This window comes from Salvelinus namaycush, chromosome 24 (genome assembly GCF_016432855.1).
Source record: "Salvelinus namaycush isolate Seneca chromosome 24, SaNama_1.0, whole genome shotgun sequence".
Taxonomy (NCBI): Eukaryota; Metazoa; Chordata; class Actinopteri; order Salmoniformes; family Salmonidae; genus Salvelinus; species Salvelinus namaycush.
Window position 1 is genome coordinate 19087436 of NC_052330.1, and position 16341 is coordinate 19103776.

General features: G+C 42.1%; 1 protein-coding gene across 1 annotated transcript in view; it reads left to right on the plus strand.

Annotated features, from left to right (window-relative positions):
* The window catches only part of LOC120019052 (oocyte zinc finger protein XlCOF6-like), a 43479-nt gene extending 27498 nt beyond the window's left edge, over positions 1 to 15981 (plus strand). The window contains exons 5-6 of the mRNA XM_038962283.1: positions 11359 to 11368; positions 15019 to 15981. Of these exons, the coding sequence (XP_038818211.1) occupies positions 11359 to 11368; positions 15019 to 15753 (745 nt within the window). The 3' untranslated portion in view covers positions 15754 to 15981. The remainder of the gene's footprint in view (positions 1 to 11358; positions 11369 to 15018) is intronic.
* Positions 15982 to 16341: the final 360 nt, after the last annotated feature.

The window sequence follows — 16341 nt, forward strand, 5'->3', positions numbered from 1 at the left end:
CAGTGTGCTGGGGTACAGGTTAGTAATGAGGCTATATACAGGGGGTACCAGTACCGAGTCAGTGTGCTGGGGTACAGGTTAGTAATGAGGCTATATACAGGGGGTACCAGTACCGAGTCAATGTGCTGGGGTACAGGTTAGTAATGAGGCTATATACAATGAGTACCGGTACCGAGTCAGTGTGCAGGGGTACAGGTTAGTAATGAGGCTATATACAGGGGGTACCAGTACCTTTATCAATGTGCAGGGGTACCAGGTTAGTAATGAGGCTATATACAATGAGTACCGGTACCTTTATCAATGTGCAGGGGTACAGGTTAGTAATGAGGCTATATACAATGAGTACCGGTACCTTTATCAATGTGCTGGGGTACAGGTTAGTAATGAGGATATATACAGGGGGTACCGGTACTGAGTCAGTGTGCTGGGGTACAGGTTAGTAATGAGGCTATATACAGGGGGTACCAGTACCTTTATCAGTGTGCGGGGGTACAGGTTAGTAATGAGGCTATATACAGGGGGTACCGGTACCGAGTCAGTGTGCTGGGGTACAGGTTAGTAATGAGGCTATATACAATGAGTACCGGTACCTTTATCAATGTGCTGGGGTACAGGTTAGTAAGGAGACTATATTCAGTACCGGTACCGAGTCAATGTGGAGGAGTTATGAGGTAGTAAGGAGACTATATTCAGTACCGGTACCGAGTCAATGTGGAGGAGTTATGAGGTAGTAAGGAGACTATATTCAGTACCGGTACCGAGTCAATGTGCAGGAGATATACAGGGGGTACCGGTACAGAGTCAATGTGCTGGGGTACAGGTTAGTAATGAGGCTATATACAGGGGGTACCGGTACCGAGTCAATGTGCTGGGGTACAGGTTAGTAATGAGGCTATATACAATGAGTACCGGTACCGAGTCAGTGTGCTGGGGTACAGGTTAGTAATGAGGCTATATACAATGAGTACCGGTACCGAGTCAGTGTGCAGGGGTACAGGTTAGTAATGAGGCTATATACAATGAGTACCGGTACCTTTATCAATGTGCTGGGGTACAGGTTAGTAATGAGGATATATACAATGAGTACCGGTACCGAGTCAGTGTGCAGGGGTACAGGTTAGTAATGAGGCTATATACAATGAGTACCGGTACCGAGTCAGTGTGCAGGGGTACAGGTTAGTAATGAGGCTATATACAGGGGGTACCAGTACCGAGTCAATGTGCAGGGGTACAGGTTAGTAATGAGGATATATACAATGAGTACCGGTACCGAGTCAGTGTGCAGGGGTACAGGTTAGTAATGAGGCTATATACAATGAGTACCGGTACTGAGTCAATGTGCAGGGGTACAGGTTAGTAATGAGGCTATATACAATGAGTACCGGTACTGAGTCAATGTGCAGGGGTACAGGTTAGTAATGAGGCTATATACAATGAGTACCGGTACCGAGTCAGTGTGCAGGGGTACAGGTTAGTAATGAGGCTATATACAATGAGTACCGGTACCGAGTCAGTGTGCAGGGGTACAGGTTAGTAATGAGGATATATACAGGGGGTACCGGTACTGAGTCAGTGTGCTGGGGTACAGGTTAGTAATGAGGCTATATACAATGAGTACCGGTACCGAGTCAGTGTGCAGGGGTACAGGTTAGTAATGAGGATATATACAGGGGGTACCGGTACTGAGTCAGTGTGCTGGGGTACAGGTTAGTAATGAGGCTATATACAATGAGTACCGGTACCGAGTCAGTGTGCAGGGGTACAGGTTAGTAATGAGGATATATACAATGAGTACCGGTACCTTTATCAATGTGCTGGGGTACAGGTTAGTAATGAGGTTATATACAATGAGTACCGGTACTGAGTCAATGTGCAGGGGTACAGGTTAGTAATGAGGCTATATACAATGAGTACCGGTACCTTTATCAATGTGCTGGGGTACAGGTTAGTAATGAGGATATATACAGGGGGTACCTGTACCGAGTCAATGTGCTGGGGTACAGGTTAGTAATGAGGCTATATACAGTGAGTACCAGTACCTTTATCAATGTGCTGGGGTACAGGTTAGTAATGAGGATATATACAGGGGGTACCTGTACCGAGTCAATGTGCTGGGGTACAGGTTAGTAATGAGGCTATATACAATGAGTACCAGTACCTTTATCAATGTGCTGGGGTACAGGTTAGTAATGAGGATATATACAGGGGGTACCTGTACCGAGTCAATGTGCTGGGGTACAGGTTAGTAATGAGGCTATATACAGTGAGTACCGGTACCTTTATCAATGTGCTGGGGTACAGGTTAGTAATGAGGCTATATACAGTGAGTACCAGTACCTTTATCAATGTGCTGGGGTACAGGTTAGTAATGAGGCTATATACAGGGGGTACCGGTAACTTTATCAATGTGCTGGGGTACAGGTTAGTAATGAGGCTATATACAGTGAGTACCAGTACTGAGTCAATGTGCAGAGGTACAGGTTAGTAATGAGGCTATATACAATGAGTACCGGTACCTTTATCAATGTGCTGGGGTACAGGTTAGTAATGAGGCTATATACAATGAGTACCAGTACTGAGTCAATGTGCAGAAGTACAGGTTAGTAATGAGGCTATATACAATGAGTACCGGTACTGAGTCAACGTGCAGGGGTACAGGTTAGTAATGAGGCTATATACAATGAGTACCGGTACCTTTATCAATGTGCTGGGGTACAGGTTAGTAATGAGGATATATACAATGAGTACCGGTACCTTTATCAATGTGCTGGGGTACAGGTTAGTAATGAGGCTATATACAATGAGTACCGGTACCGAGTCAATGTGCAGGGGTACAGGTTAGTAATGAGGCTATATACAGGGGGTACCAGTACCGAGTCAATGTGCAGGGGTACAGGTTAGTAATGAGGCTATATACAGTGAGTACCGCTACCGAGTCAATGTGCAGGGGTACAGGTTAGTAATGAGGCTATATACAGGGGGTACCTGTACCGAGTCAACATGCTGGGGTACAGGTTAGTAATGAGGCTATATACAGGGGGTACCAGTACCGAGTCAACGTGCTGGGGTACAGGTTAGTAATGAGGCTATATACAGGGGGTACCAGTACCGAGTCAATGTGCTGGGGTACAGGTTAGTCGAGGTAATTGAGGTAATATGGACATGTAGGTAGGGGTAAAATGACTATGCATAGATAATAAACAGTGAGTAGCAGCAACGTAAAAAAAAAGGTGTTTGTTAGACCATGAGACATCCTGAAAATCGATCTTCTCACGAAAACGTCTGTAGCGTCCGAACGGTTTGGCCTACAAAACTATAATGACCATTCTATGGAAAAGGGAGCCTCTTTTCTTCCGTTTTGCTCTACGACCCCTTCATCTGAAGGTGACCCATACAAATGGATGGAAGTATGGAGGTATATATAGATATTAACCCTTCATCTGAAGGTGACCCATTCAAATGGATGGAAGTATGGAGGTATATATAGATATTAAACCTTCATCTGAAAGTAACCCATACAAACTAATGGAAGTATGGAGGTATATATAGATATTAAACCTTCATCTGAAGGTGACCCATACAAATGTATGGCAGTATGGAGATATATATAGATATTAACCCTTCATCTGAAGGTAACCCATACAAATGTATGGCAGTATGGAGATATATATAGATATTAACCCTTCATCTGAAGGTGACCCATACAAATGAATGGAAGTATGGAGATATATATATATAGATATTAAACCTTCATCTGGAGGTAACCCATACAAATGTATGGCAGTATGGAGATATATATAGATATTAACCCTTCATCTGAAGGTGACCCATACAAATGAATGGAAGTATGGATATATATATAGATATTTAACCTTCATCTGGAGGTGACCCATACAAATGTATGGACGTATGGAGGTCGTTTTGTGCCAACAAAAATAAGGGGTTAAATATGTGTCCAAAAAACCTAAATATTTCCTGATCTTTCTTATATCTGCTCGATCTAGGACAGACACTTCAAAACCATATTCCTTATTAATAAACATTTTGATTGTCTTTTCTTGCCATTTATGAACGTGTTATTCAATGCGTTTCTATGGGTTATCGTAATAAAGGCCAAATTCGATATTTAATCAAATAATGTTTAAATATTTTGGGGGCGATACCTAAAGGGGTCCTACAATTATAAATCAAATGGCTAAATGATCATAACCATCTTAAAACAATTCCATATGTTTGCTGGGTTTAAAAGTACCAACATTCCCAATGTTGGAAATTATTTATGTCAAACAGTAACACTGTTTCTTTTATTAACCTTTTGTAACACAAGTTGATGTTTTAAATTACCTTTTTTCTGTCAGATTTTATGTTTACAAATATGTTTTTGTATGTTTTTCATGTTTTTAACAGTTATTTTCATAAATTTCATCCATTCCATGTTATTCATTCAACGTTTTGAGTTTCTGTGATACTCAGGCTGAGAAATTGGCCATTTTCGCTCTCAAAATTAAAACAATTAAAAAAAAAAAAATTATATTTTGTTTTAAGTCCACAACGATGCTTACACCACATCAGGAGACCAATGTTGAGGTCTGGGAAAATGTTTTAAATAACATTTTGGGGTATAGTTACCCTTTAATTAATGCACCTGGCAAGAGGCTATTCATTTAGCTGTGTTTTTGTAGCCCACATGTGATGGTAGAGTTAGTGAAACAAATACCCACTGGATTGATGCCAATAATCATGATATCATTCTGCCGCGTAGCAGAGGCTAGTTACATTTTACATTTTAGTCATTTAGCAGACGCTCTTATCCAGAGCGACTTACAGTAGAGTGCATACATTTTATTACATACATTTTTATTACATTTTTTTTACATACTGAGACAAGGATATCCCTACCGGCCAAACCCTCCCTAACCCGGACGACGCTATGCCAATTGTGCGTCGCCACACGGACCTCCCGGTTGCGGCCGGCTGCGACAGAGCCTGGGCGCGAACCCAGAGACTCTGGTGGCACAGCTAGCACTGCGATGCAGTGCCCTAGACCACTGCGCCACCCGGGAGGTTTGTAGTTTGTAGTTAACATTTAATTGAGAAGGTTTTTGGGAAGGCCTTTCCATCTACCAGAAGACGTTAGCATCATCGCTAACGGCTATACACAGTGGTAGACGCGCGGACCACACATACACACAGACAGACATCCTCGTTGCCTCTTCACCAAGTTGCAGGAAATACGAATCACTGATGCATTCTGTTCATGTCTTATGATAAACCTGGGTAAATTAATTTGTTTTAAATAAATTTTGTTGATTCCCTACTGGATTTCAAATCATCATTACCACTTCTATGACATGGGATGTTCAAATTCACGAGCATCAAGCTCTCTCCCTCCTTTGTCTACAGAGCACACAAATTGTACCGGGAGGGGGTACAGACTACGTTTCCCTGTCAACATTCACTTTGTGAGGTGCCTCTCCTCTCAATAGATGACTAGAATATGCATATGGTTCATTCTAGCAGGAGAGGGCTCGACAGACTACGTTTCCCTGTCAACAGGTGTCTCTCCTCTCAATAGATGACTAGAATATGCATATGGTTCATTCTAGCAGGAGAGGGCTCGACAGACTACGTTTCCCTGTCAACAGGTGTCTCTCCTCTCAATAGATGACTAGAATATGCATATGGTTCATTCTAGCAGGAGAGGGCTCGACAGACTACGTTTCCCTGTCAACAGGTGTCTCTCCTCTCAATAGATGACTAGAATATGCATATGGTTCATTCTAGCAGGAGAGGGCTCGACAGACTACGTTTCCCTGTCAACAGGTGTCTCTCCTCTCAATAGATGACTAGAATATGCATATGGTTCATTCTAGCAGGAGAGGGCTCGACAGACTAGCCAATTTAAACTGTTTGATGAAAAGTATACCTAGTAATATGAAGTGGATAAAATAGTGGGCTGAAAATGAGTGGTAACTGGCTGATTGGCCGACGGCCAGCGCTGATGGAAAACACAGAGTTCAGTACAATAGAGCTCAGTACAATAACATACGTTATAGTATATTCAACTCTAATGTGTATTGAACTCTACACTACTGTACTTTACTGAGCTATACTCCACTTTTCTGTACAGTACTCTACTGAGCTCTACTCTACTGTGCTGTACTCTACTGTACTGTACTCTACAGTACTCTACTGTACTCTGCTGTACTGTACTCTACTCTACTGTACTCTACTGTACTCTACTGTACTCTGCTGTACTCTACTGTGCTCTACTGTACTGTGCTGTACTGTACTGTGCTCTACAGTACTCTGCTGTACTCTACTGTCCAAACTTGTGAACCCAACTGTGGTTTGTGAATACTATGATTTCACATTGTAACCAATTCAATTGCAGAAATTCCATTACTGATTTTCCCGAAATGTCGATTTGTAAATCTTAATACTCTGAACCACAATATAAACGTGTGAAGTGTCGGTTCCATGTTTCATGAGCTGAAATAAAAGGTCACAGAAATGTTATTTCTCTATAATGTTGTGCACAAATGTGTTTACATCCCTGTCAGTGAGCATTTCTCCTTTCCCAAGATCCACCCACCTGACTGGTGTGTCATTGGTTAAACATCATTACACAGGTGCACTTTGTGCTGAGGAAAATAAAAGGCCACTCTAAAATGCCACAGATGTCTCAAGTTTTGAGTGAGCGTGCAATTGGCTTGTTGACTGCAGGAATATCCACCAGAGCTGTTGCCAGAAAATGGAATGTTCATTTCTCTACCATAAGCCGCCTCCAACTTTGTTTTTGAGAATATGGCAGTACGTCCAACCGGCCTCACAACCGCAGACTACGTGTAACCACACCAGTCCAGGACCTCCACATCCAGCTTCTTCACCAGCGGGATCGTCTGAGACCAGCCACCCGGAAAAGCTGATGAAACTGTGGGAAACTGTGCACAACCAAAGAATTTCTGCACAAACTGTCAGAAACCGTCTCAGGGAAGCTCATCTGCATGCTCATCATCCTCACCAGGGTCTTGACCTGACTGCAGTTCGGCGTCGTAACCGACTCCAGTGGAAAAATGCTCACCTTCATTGGCGACTGGCACGCTGGAGAAGTCGGCTTTTCACGGATAAATTCCAGTTTCAACTGTATCCGGCAGACAGCGTGGCGTTTATGGCGTCGTGTGGGCGAGCGGTTTGCTAATGTCAAGGAATTGCATTTTATCGATGGCAATTTGAATGCACAGAGATGCCATGACAAGATCCTGAGGCCCGTCGTCGTGCCATTCATCCACCGCCGTCACCTCATGTTTCAGCATGATGAGATCCTGAGGCCCGTCGTCATGCCATTCATCCACCGCCGTCACCTCATGTTTCAGCATGATAATGCACTGCCCCATGTCGCAAGGATCTCTACACAATTCCTGGAAGCTGAACATGTCCCAGTTCTTCCATGGCCTGCAGACTCACCAGACATGTCACCCATTGAGCATGTTTGGGATGCTCTGGATCGACATGTACAACAGCGTGTTCCAGTTCCCGCCATTATCCAGCACCTCTTGCACAGCCATTGAAGAGGAGTGGGACAACAGTCCAGAGGCTACAATCAACAGGCGGATCAACTCTATGTGAAGGAGATGTTGTGTTGCGCTGCATGAGGCAAAATGGTGGTCACACCAGATACTGACTGGTTTTCTGATCCACAACCCTTTCTTTAAGGTATCTGTGACCAACAGATGCATATCTGTATTCCCAGTCATGTGAAATCCATACATTAGGCCCTAATGAATTTGAATTTGAAAATGTTGCCTGTTGCGTTTTATATTTTTGTTCTGTGTATTCAAATTGTACAGTACAACGGAGTCATGTCTTCAAATCAAATTTTATTTGTCACATACACACGGTTAGCAGATGTTAATGTGAGTGTAGCGAAATGCTTGTGCTTCTAGTTCCGACCGCGCAGTAATATTTAACAAGTAATCTAACAATTTCACAACAACTACCTTATACACACAAGTGTAAAGGAATGAATAAGAATATGTACATATAAATACACTGCTCAAAAAAATAAAGGGAACACTTAAACAACACAATGTAACTCCAAGTCAATCACACTTCTGTGAAATCAAACTGTCCACTTAGGAAGCAACACTGAATGGCAATAAATTTCACATGCTGTTGTGCAAATGGAATAGACAAAAGGTGGAAATTATAGGCAATTAGCAAGACACCCCCAATAAAGGAATGGTTCTGCAGGTGGTGACCACAGACCACTTCTCAGTTCCTATGCTTCCTGGCTGATGTTTTGGTCACTTTTGAATGCTGGCGGTGCTTTCACTCTAGTGGTAGCATGAGACGGAGTCTACAACCCACACAAGTGGCTCAGGTAGTGCAGTTCATCCAGGATGGCACATCAATGCGAGCTGTGGCAAAAAGGTTTGCTGTGTCTGTCAGCGTAGTGTCCAGAGCATGGAGGCGCTACCAGGAGACAGGCCAGTACATCAGGAGACGTGGAGGAGGCCGTAGGAGGGCAACAACCCAGCAGCAGGACCGCTACCTCCGCCTTTGTGCAAGGAGGTGCACTGCCAGAGCCCTGCAAAATGACCTCCAGCAGGCCACAAATGTGCATGTGTCAGCATATGGTCTCACAAGGGGTCTGAGGATCTCATCTCGGTACCTAATGGCAGTCAGGCTACCTCTGGCGAGCACATGGAGGGCTGTGCGGCCCCACAAAGAAATGCCACCCCACACCATGACTGACCCACCGCCAAACCGGTCATGCTGGAGGATGTTGCAGGCAGCAGAACGTTCTCCACGGCGTCTCCAGACTCTGTCACGTCTGTCACATGTGCTCATGTGCTCAGTGTGAACCTGCTTTCATCTGTGAAGAGCACAGTGGCGAATTTGCCAATCTTGGTGTTCTCTGGCAAATGCCAAACGTCCTGCACGGTGTTGGGCTGTAAGCACAACCCCCACCTGTGGACGTCGGGCCCTCATACCACCCTCATGGAGTCTGTTTCTGACCGTTTGAGCAGACACATGCACATTTGTGGCCTGCTGGAGGTCATTTTGCAGGGCTCTGGCAGTGCACCTCCTTGCACAAAGGCGGAGGTAGCGGTCCTGCTGCTGGGTTGTTGCCCTCCTACGGCCTCCTCCACGTCTCCTGATGTACTGGCCTGTCTCCTGGTAGCGCCTCCATGCTCTGGACACTACGCTGACAGACACAGCAAACCTTCTTGCCACAGCTCACATTGATGTGCCATCCTGGATGAGCTGCACTACCTGAGCCACTTGTGTGGGTTGTAGACTCCGTCTCATGCTACCACTAGAGTGAAAGCACCGCCAGCATTCAAAAATGACCAAAACATCAGCCAGGAAGCATAGGAACTGAGAAGTGGTCTGTGGTCACCACCTGCAGAACCACTCCTTTATTGGGGGTGTCTTGCTAATTGCCTATAATTTCCACCTGTTGTCTATTCCATTTGCACAACAGCATGTGAAATTTATTGTCAATCAGTGTTGCTTCCTAAGTGGACAGTTTGATTTCACAGAAGTGTGATTGACTTGGAGTTACATTGTGTTGTTTAAGTGTTCCCTTTATTTTTTATAGATGAGCGATGGCCGAACTGCATAGGCAAGATGCAGTAGATGGTATAGAGGACAGTATATACATATGAGATGAGTAATGTAGGGTATGTAAACATTATATGAAGTGGAATAGTTTAAAGTGACTAGTCATACATTTATTACATCCAAGTTTTAATTATTAAAGTGGCTAGAGATTGAGTCAGTATGTTGGCAGCAGCCACTCAATGTCAGTGTAAAACTAACAGTGACTCCATGATTGCACTTTAACCTGGATATGGTCACATCATGTTGCCCTTCAGAGGAAATACCTCGTCTCCTACCAGAACATATAGGCTTGGTGTTTGGCTCCCAGGGCCTTGGTAACGGCAGTTGTCCTGCAATTTGTAAGCCAATAAAAACACACTATTTAAACGACTGTTGTTATGCATTAGTTTGGCCTAATATTTGGGGATTAATGGATTACATGTAATTGATTACAAAAAAAAAAATCTGTAACTTGTCACGGCTTCAATAAGTAGTGAGTGCAGGAGTCAGGCGCAGAGAGCAGTTCAAAAGATGTGGATCTTTAATATTCCAACACAACCAGAGAGACGGTCACGCCACACACACAAGGGCGCGTAAAGTCCCAGTCCAACAAACAGGACGAAACTGATCAGGAAAAGAAACCACAAGAATAATCAAACACCACAAACAGAAAAACAAGCCCGCACAAAAGCCGGCGGGCCAACTGGGTTTAAATAGCTCACAACCAAACCTAAACACGAAACAGGTGCAACAAATCAGACACAACTAAATGAAACAGAAAAGGGGATCGGTGGCAGCTAGTAGGCCGGCGACGACGACCGCCGAGCGCCGCCCGAACAGGAAGAGGCACCATCTTCGGCGGGATTCATGACATAACTGCAATTCGTTATATTGCCAGCAAAAATATTGCAATCAGACTACAGAGATTATTTTAAAAACTGAATGATTTTTTCTAGTTACTTAAACATTCAGAAAGGATGTTTGCAAAAAAAAATGTTTGTTGACAAACCCCTATGGAACAATCCTTGGATAGCTTTTCAGAATTTACCGGTTAAATTGGCCTGGAAAACTAATGGCATAGAAACTGTAAATGACTTGGTAATAGGAAATACAATTATTTACATTGACCAATGTAGACATTTTTCAAATACATGCAACTTAAAAGTTTTATATCACAAAATGCCAATCTGAAATCGTTTGGACATCAGAGCAACCTTGAGGGAATATTGTTTGAGTCCAAGTCTAAGTCCAGTAGGCTTCTTAACAGCTTCTATCCCCAAGCCATAAGACTCCTGAACAGCTAATTAAAGGGTTACCCAGACCCTTCTTTTACGCTGCTGCTACTCTCTGTTTATTATCGATGCATAGTCACTTTAACCTGTTTGGCGTGCAAGCCCGACGTCGGTACACTTATGACAACAGCCAGCTCAAAGTGCAGGGCGCGAAATTCAAAAGATATTTTTTTAAAATATTTAACTTTCACACATTAACAAGTCCAATACAGCATATGAAAGGTACACATCTTGTGAATCAAGCCAACATGTCCGATTTTTAAAATGTTTTACAGGGAAGACACAATATGTAAATCTATTAGCTAACCACGTTAGCAAAAGACACCACTTATCTTACTCCATCAGTTTTTTACTCCATCAGTAGCTATCACAAATTCGACCAAATAAAGATATAAATAGCCACTAACCAAGAAACAAATTCATCAGATGACAGTCTGATAACATATTTATTGTATAGCATATGTTTTGTTAGAAAAATGTGCATATTTCAGGTATAAATCATAGTTTACCATTGCAGCCACCATCACAACTCGACTAGAATAACTACAGAGAGCAACGTGTATTACCTAATTACTCATCATAAAACATTTCTTAAAAATACACAGCGTACAGCAATTGAAAGACACAGATCTTGTGAATCCAGACAATATTTCAGATTTTCTAAGTGTTTTACAGCGAAAACATAATATAGCGTTATATTAGCTTAGCACAGTAGCAAACCACACAACAGCATTGATTCCAGCCAAACATAGCGATAACGTATTCACCACCAAAATATATTAATTTTCACTAACCTTCTCAGAATTCTTCAGATGACAGTCCTGTAACATCATATTACACAATGCATATAGAGTTTGTTCGAAAATGTGCATATTTAGCGGCACAAATCGTGCTTATACAATGAAAATAGTGTCCAAATACTCAAGCAATCTGTCCGGCGCCATCTTGGAAAGGCCCCTATTCTTATCGAAAACTATTCATAAACTTGACTAAAAAAATACAGGTTGGAGAGCAATTGAAAGACAAATTAGTTCTTAATGCAATCGCTGAATTACATTTTTAAAATTAACGTTACTGCGCAATGCAGGGTGCGATAAAGCAAGGCTACACTGCAAGTAATGGCGTCTTATGCATTTTACTTTTTCCAACAGAACAATGAATTATCAGCATAAATAGTTCTTACTTTTGGATGAACTCCCATCAGAATCTTGGGAAAAATGTCCTTTGTCCACAAGAATCGTTGCTAGGTTGGAGAACGTCGTCTTCAACGTTGCAATTAGCAGTAAACAATAGCCATGTGGGCCAGAGATACCCAACTTCCTACAACGTCACGAAAATAAATACCCGAAAATCGCAATATACTGACATAAACTGATATAATTCGGTTTAAAATAACAACATTACGATGTCTTTAACACCTATATCGAATAAAAACAGAGCCGGATATAACTAGGAGCTAAAACAAGAGCTTCTAACATGACATGCCAAGACCCTCCCTGCGTCAGAGCGAAGAGTGGAAAGATGGGACATTTCGGTTCCAAGCAATTTATAACCTTTGGGAACTACGTAGAAACTCCATTTCAACTCTCCCTATTCGCTGACACCCAGTGGAAGGCGTATGCAGTGCATCTCAACCAATAGAGGACAGGCAAATTAATACACAGGTCTCAGAACAGCCAGCAAAATTCTGCATTCTGACATACACATAGGAAAATTGCTCTAAGCCGAGTTCTGTTTCACCCACAGATATAATTCAAACGGTTTTAGAAACTAGAGAGTGTTTTCTATCCAATAGTAATAATAATATGCATATTGTACGAGCAAGAATTGAGTACGATGCCTTTTTGAAATGGGCACCTTTTATCTGGCTACTCAATACTGCCCCTTGAGCCCAAAGAGGTTAACTCTACGTACATATTACCTCAATTACCTCAACTAACCGGTGCCCCCGCACATTGACTCTGTACTGTTACCCCCTGTATATAGTCTCCACATTGACTCTGTACCGGTACCCCCTGTATATAGCCTCCACATTGACTCTGTACCCCCTGTATATCGCCTCCACATTGACTCTGTACTAGTCCCCCCTGTATATACCCTCCACATTGACTCTGTACTGGTACCCCCTGTACAGTGGGGAGAACAAGTATTTGATACACTGCCGATTTTGCAGGTTTTCCTACTTACAAAGCATGTAGATGTCTAATTTTTATCATAGGTACACTTCAACTGTGAGAGACGGAATCTAAAACAAAAATCCAGAAAATCACATTGTATGATTTTTAAGTCATTAATTTGCATTAATGCCCATTTATTTTTACTTATTTTGGACCTGAACTTGTAGGCTGCCTTCACGCCGTTGGGACAACTCCCATTGTTAGGGCGAAGGCTTGAGAATCTTGTCATAATATTCAGATCTCTGATAGTATTTTCTGTTGGTCACATCATTTTACTGTTTGGGGAAAAAATGTAACCGTTTGTTAACCGCTTAATGAGGGGTTGGTTATTCGGCATCAAAATGTATCTAAATTTGTATCTCTAGACAAAATATCTTTCTGAAACAGAAATGTCTCTAATAATCATGTTTACATGGACACATCCGAGGTCAGTTTACCTGATGACACTGATAAATGCAGAAATATCGCCTTTTCAAAATATATCTTCTGCCACAGCTACTATGTTATTTAACCCCATCTTAACCCCTTACGTTATTTAACCCCATCTTAACCCCTTATGTACCATTCTAACCCCATCTTAATCCCTTATGTACCGTTCTAACCCCATCTTAACCCCTTATGTACCATTCTAACCCTATCTTAACCCCTTATGTACCATTCTAACCCCATCTTAACCCCTTATGTACCGTTCTAACCCCATCTTAACCCCTTATGTACCATTCTAACCCTATCTTAACCCCTTATGTACCATTCTAACCCCGTCTTAACCCCTTATGTACCGTTCTAACCCCTTATGTACCATTCTAACCCCATCTTAACCCCTTATGTACCGTTCTAACCCCATCTTAACCCCTTATGTACCGTTCTAACCCCATCTTAACCCCTTATGTACCGTTCTAACCCCATCTTAACCCCTTATGTACCGTTCTAACCCCATCTTAACCCCTTATGTACCATTCTAACCCATCTTAACCCCTTATGTACCGTTCTAACCCCATCTTAGCCCCTTATGTACCGTTCTAGTAACAACCCAACAATTGGTTACTAGCTGTCATTATAGCAGGTAAAGGGAGATTACATTTGAATAAATGCATATTTTCATACATTTCTATTGAATAATAAATCACCAGAATAAGTTCAATAGATATTTTCTTTTACATACAAAATGCAGAGAGCAGAGAGGCGGATAGCAAAGGGTTTGAACAAGTCCCTGCTGATATATTATATATTTGACTAGAAGCATGGGGTAATAATGTCTAGATGCTTTTGTTCCAGTGGAGATTAGTTGATGAATTTCCTGTAAGGGCTGTGGGACAGTGGAGATTAGTTGATGAATTGCCTGGCTGGGCTGTGGGACAGTGGAGATTAGTTGATACATTGCCTGGCTGGGCTGTGGGACAGTGGAGATACAGTTGATGAATTACCTGGCTGGGCTGTGGGACAGTGGATGTGTAGGAATGATTCAAATAGAACAGCCATTACCCGGGTAGTATTGTGATTAACTAACGGCTATTAACCAATCGGCATCAAGGATCCAAATGTACGGTTTATAATGAGTCTAGATTAAACCTCATAGGAAGACAGTTTTATCATGTGGAGGTTTCATTCAGGTCTCTGTTTAACCAAATACTCTGTCTTTGGCAGGAGAGAGACCAGACTCTCACTCTGACAGCAGTAAGAGTGCTTCAGGGGAACCAGACCCAGAGACTCCCAAACCAGTGAGACGACTCGACTGCTCCCAGTGTAATAAGAGTTTTAAGTTGTCACGGTACCTAAAAATACATCAGAGGACACACACAAGGGAGAAACCTTTTCTCTGCGCCCAGTGTGGAAAGAGTTTTACCCAGTTATGGAGCCTGAACAAACATAATAGAATACACACAGGAGAAAAGCCTTACCGCTGTTCCCATTGTGGAAATAATTTTAGGTCGTTAGATAAGCTGAAGGAGCATGAGAGGACACACACAGGGGAGAAACCATACCATTGCTCCTTGTGTGGAACGAGTTTTACCCAGTTAGGAAGCCTGAGAGAGCATGAAAAGAACCACTCAGGAGAAAAGTCTTTCCAATGTTCCCAGTGTGGAAAGAGATTTTTACGATCACAGCAACTAAAATCACATGAGAGGATACACACAGGGGAGAAACCATACCACTGCTCCCAGTGTGAAAAGAGTTTTACACAGTTAGGGAGCCTGAACAAACATAATAGAATACACACAGGAGAAAAGCCTTATCCCTGTGCCTATTGTCCAAAGAGATTTTCAGGATCACAGGATCTAAAATCACACGAGAGGACACACACAGGGGAGAAACCATACCACTGCTCCCAGTGTGAAAAGAGTTTTGCACAATCAGGGAGCCTGAACAAACATAATAGAATACACACAGGAGAAAAGCCTTACCCCTGTGCCCATTGTGGAAAGAGATTTTCACGATCACAGGACCTAAAATCACATGAGCGGACACACACAGGAGAAAAGCCCTACCCCTGTGCCCATTGTAGAAAGAGATTTTCACAATCACATGACCTAAAATCACATGAGAAAACACACACAGGAGAGATACCTTACCATTGTTCCCTGTGTGGAAATGATTTTTTCCATTTAGGAAGTCTGCGCAAACATAAGAAGAGAAAACACTCTGGAGATGTGTGTACCCATGTTCCCATTGCATAATGAATATCAGGTTGTTAAATAAAAAATACATTTTCCCAGACAGAAGACCTGAAATCACATCATAGAATAGACAGGCAGTGTTCTGACTTATGTTTGACTGTTGTTTTATGCCACATTAAATCATATTGTTTATATGAAATCATTCTCTAGAATAGGCCTGTTTTTAGTTTTTGAGACAGGATTATGTCTAAAATCAGATTACAATTTTAAAATGTATTTTATTTTGATTCTACACTTTGATATATTGGATACATGTAAGAAACCTTAAATGCTCATGATATGATTTGGATATTATAAAATGTAAATTATAAAATGGATGAATATTGTGTGTATTTCTTGATTCTAACCTTTAAAACCTCATTTAGTTGTTTGGTTTACAGCGTGTCAGTCAGAACTTCAGGAGAGGTCTCTTCTAGAGGTCGACCGATTAGGATTTTTCAACGCCGATACCGATTCCGATTATTGGATGCCAATTTCATCGGCCGTTTATTTATTTATTTATTTGTAATAATGACAATTACAACAATACTCAACGAACACTTATTTTAACTTAATATAATACATCAATAAAATCAATTTAGCCTCAAA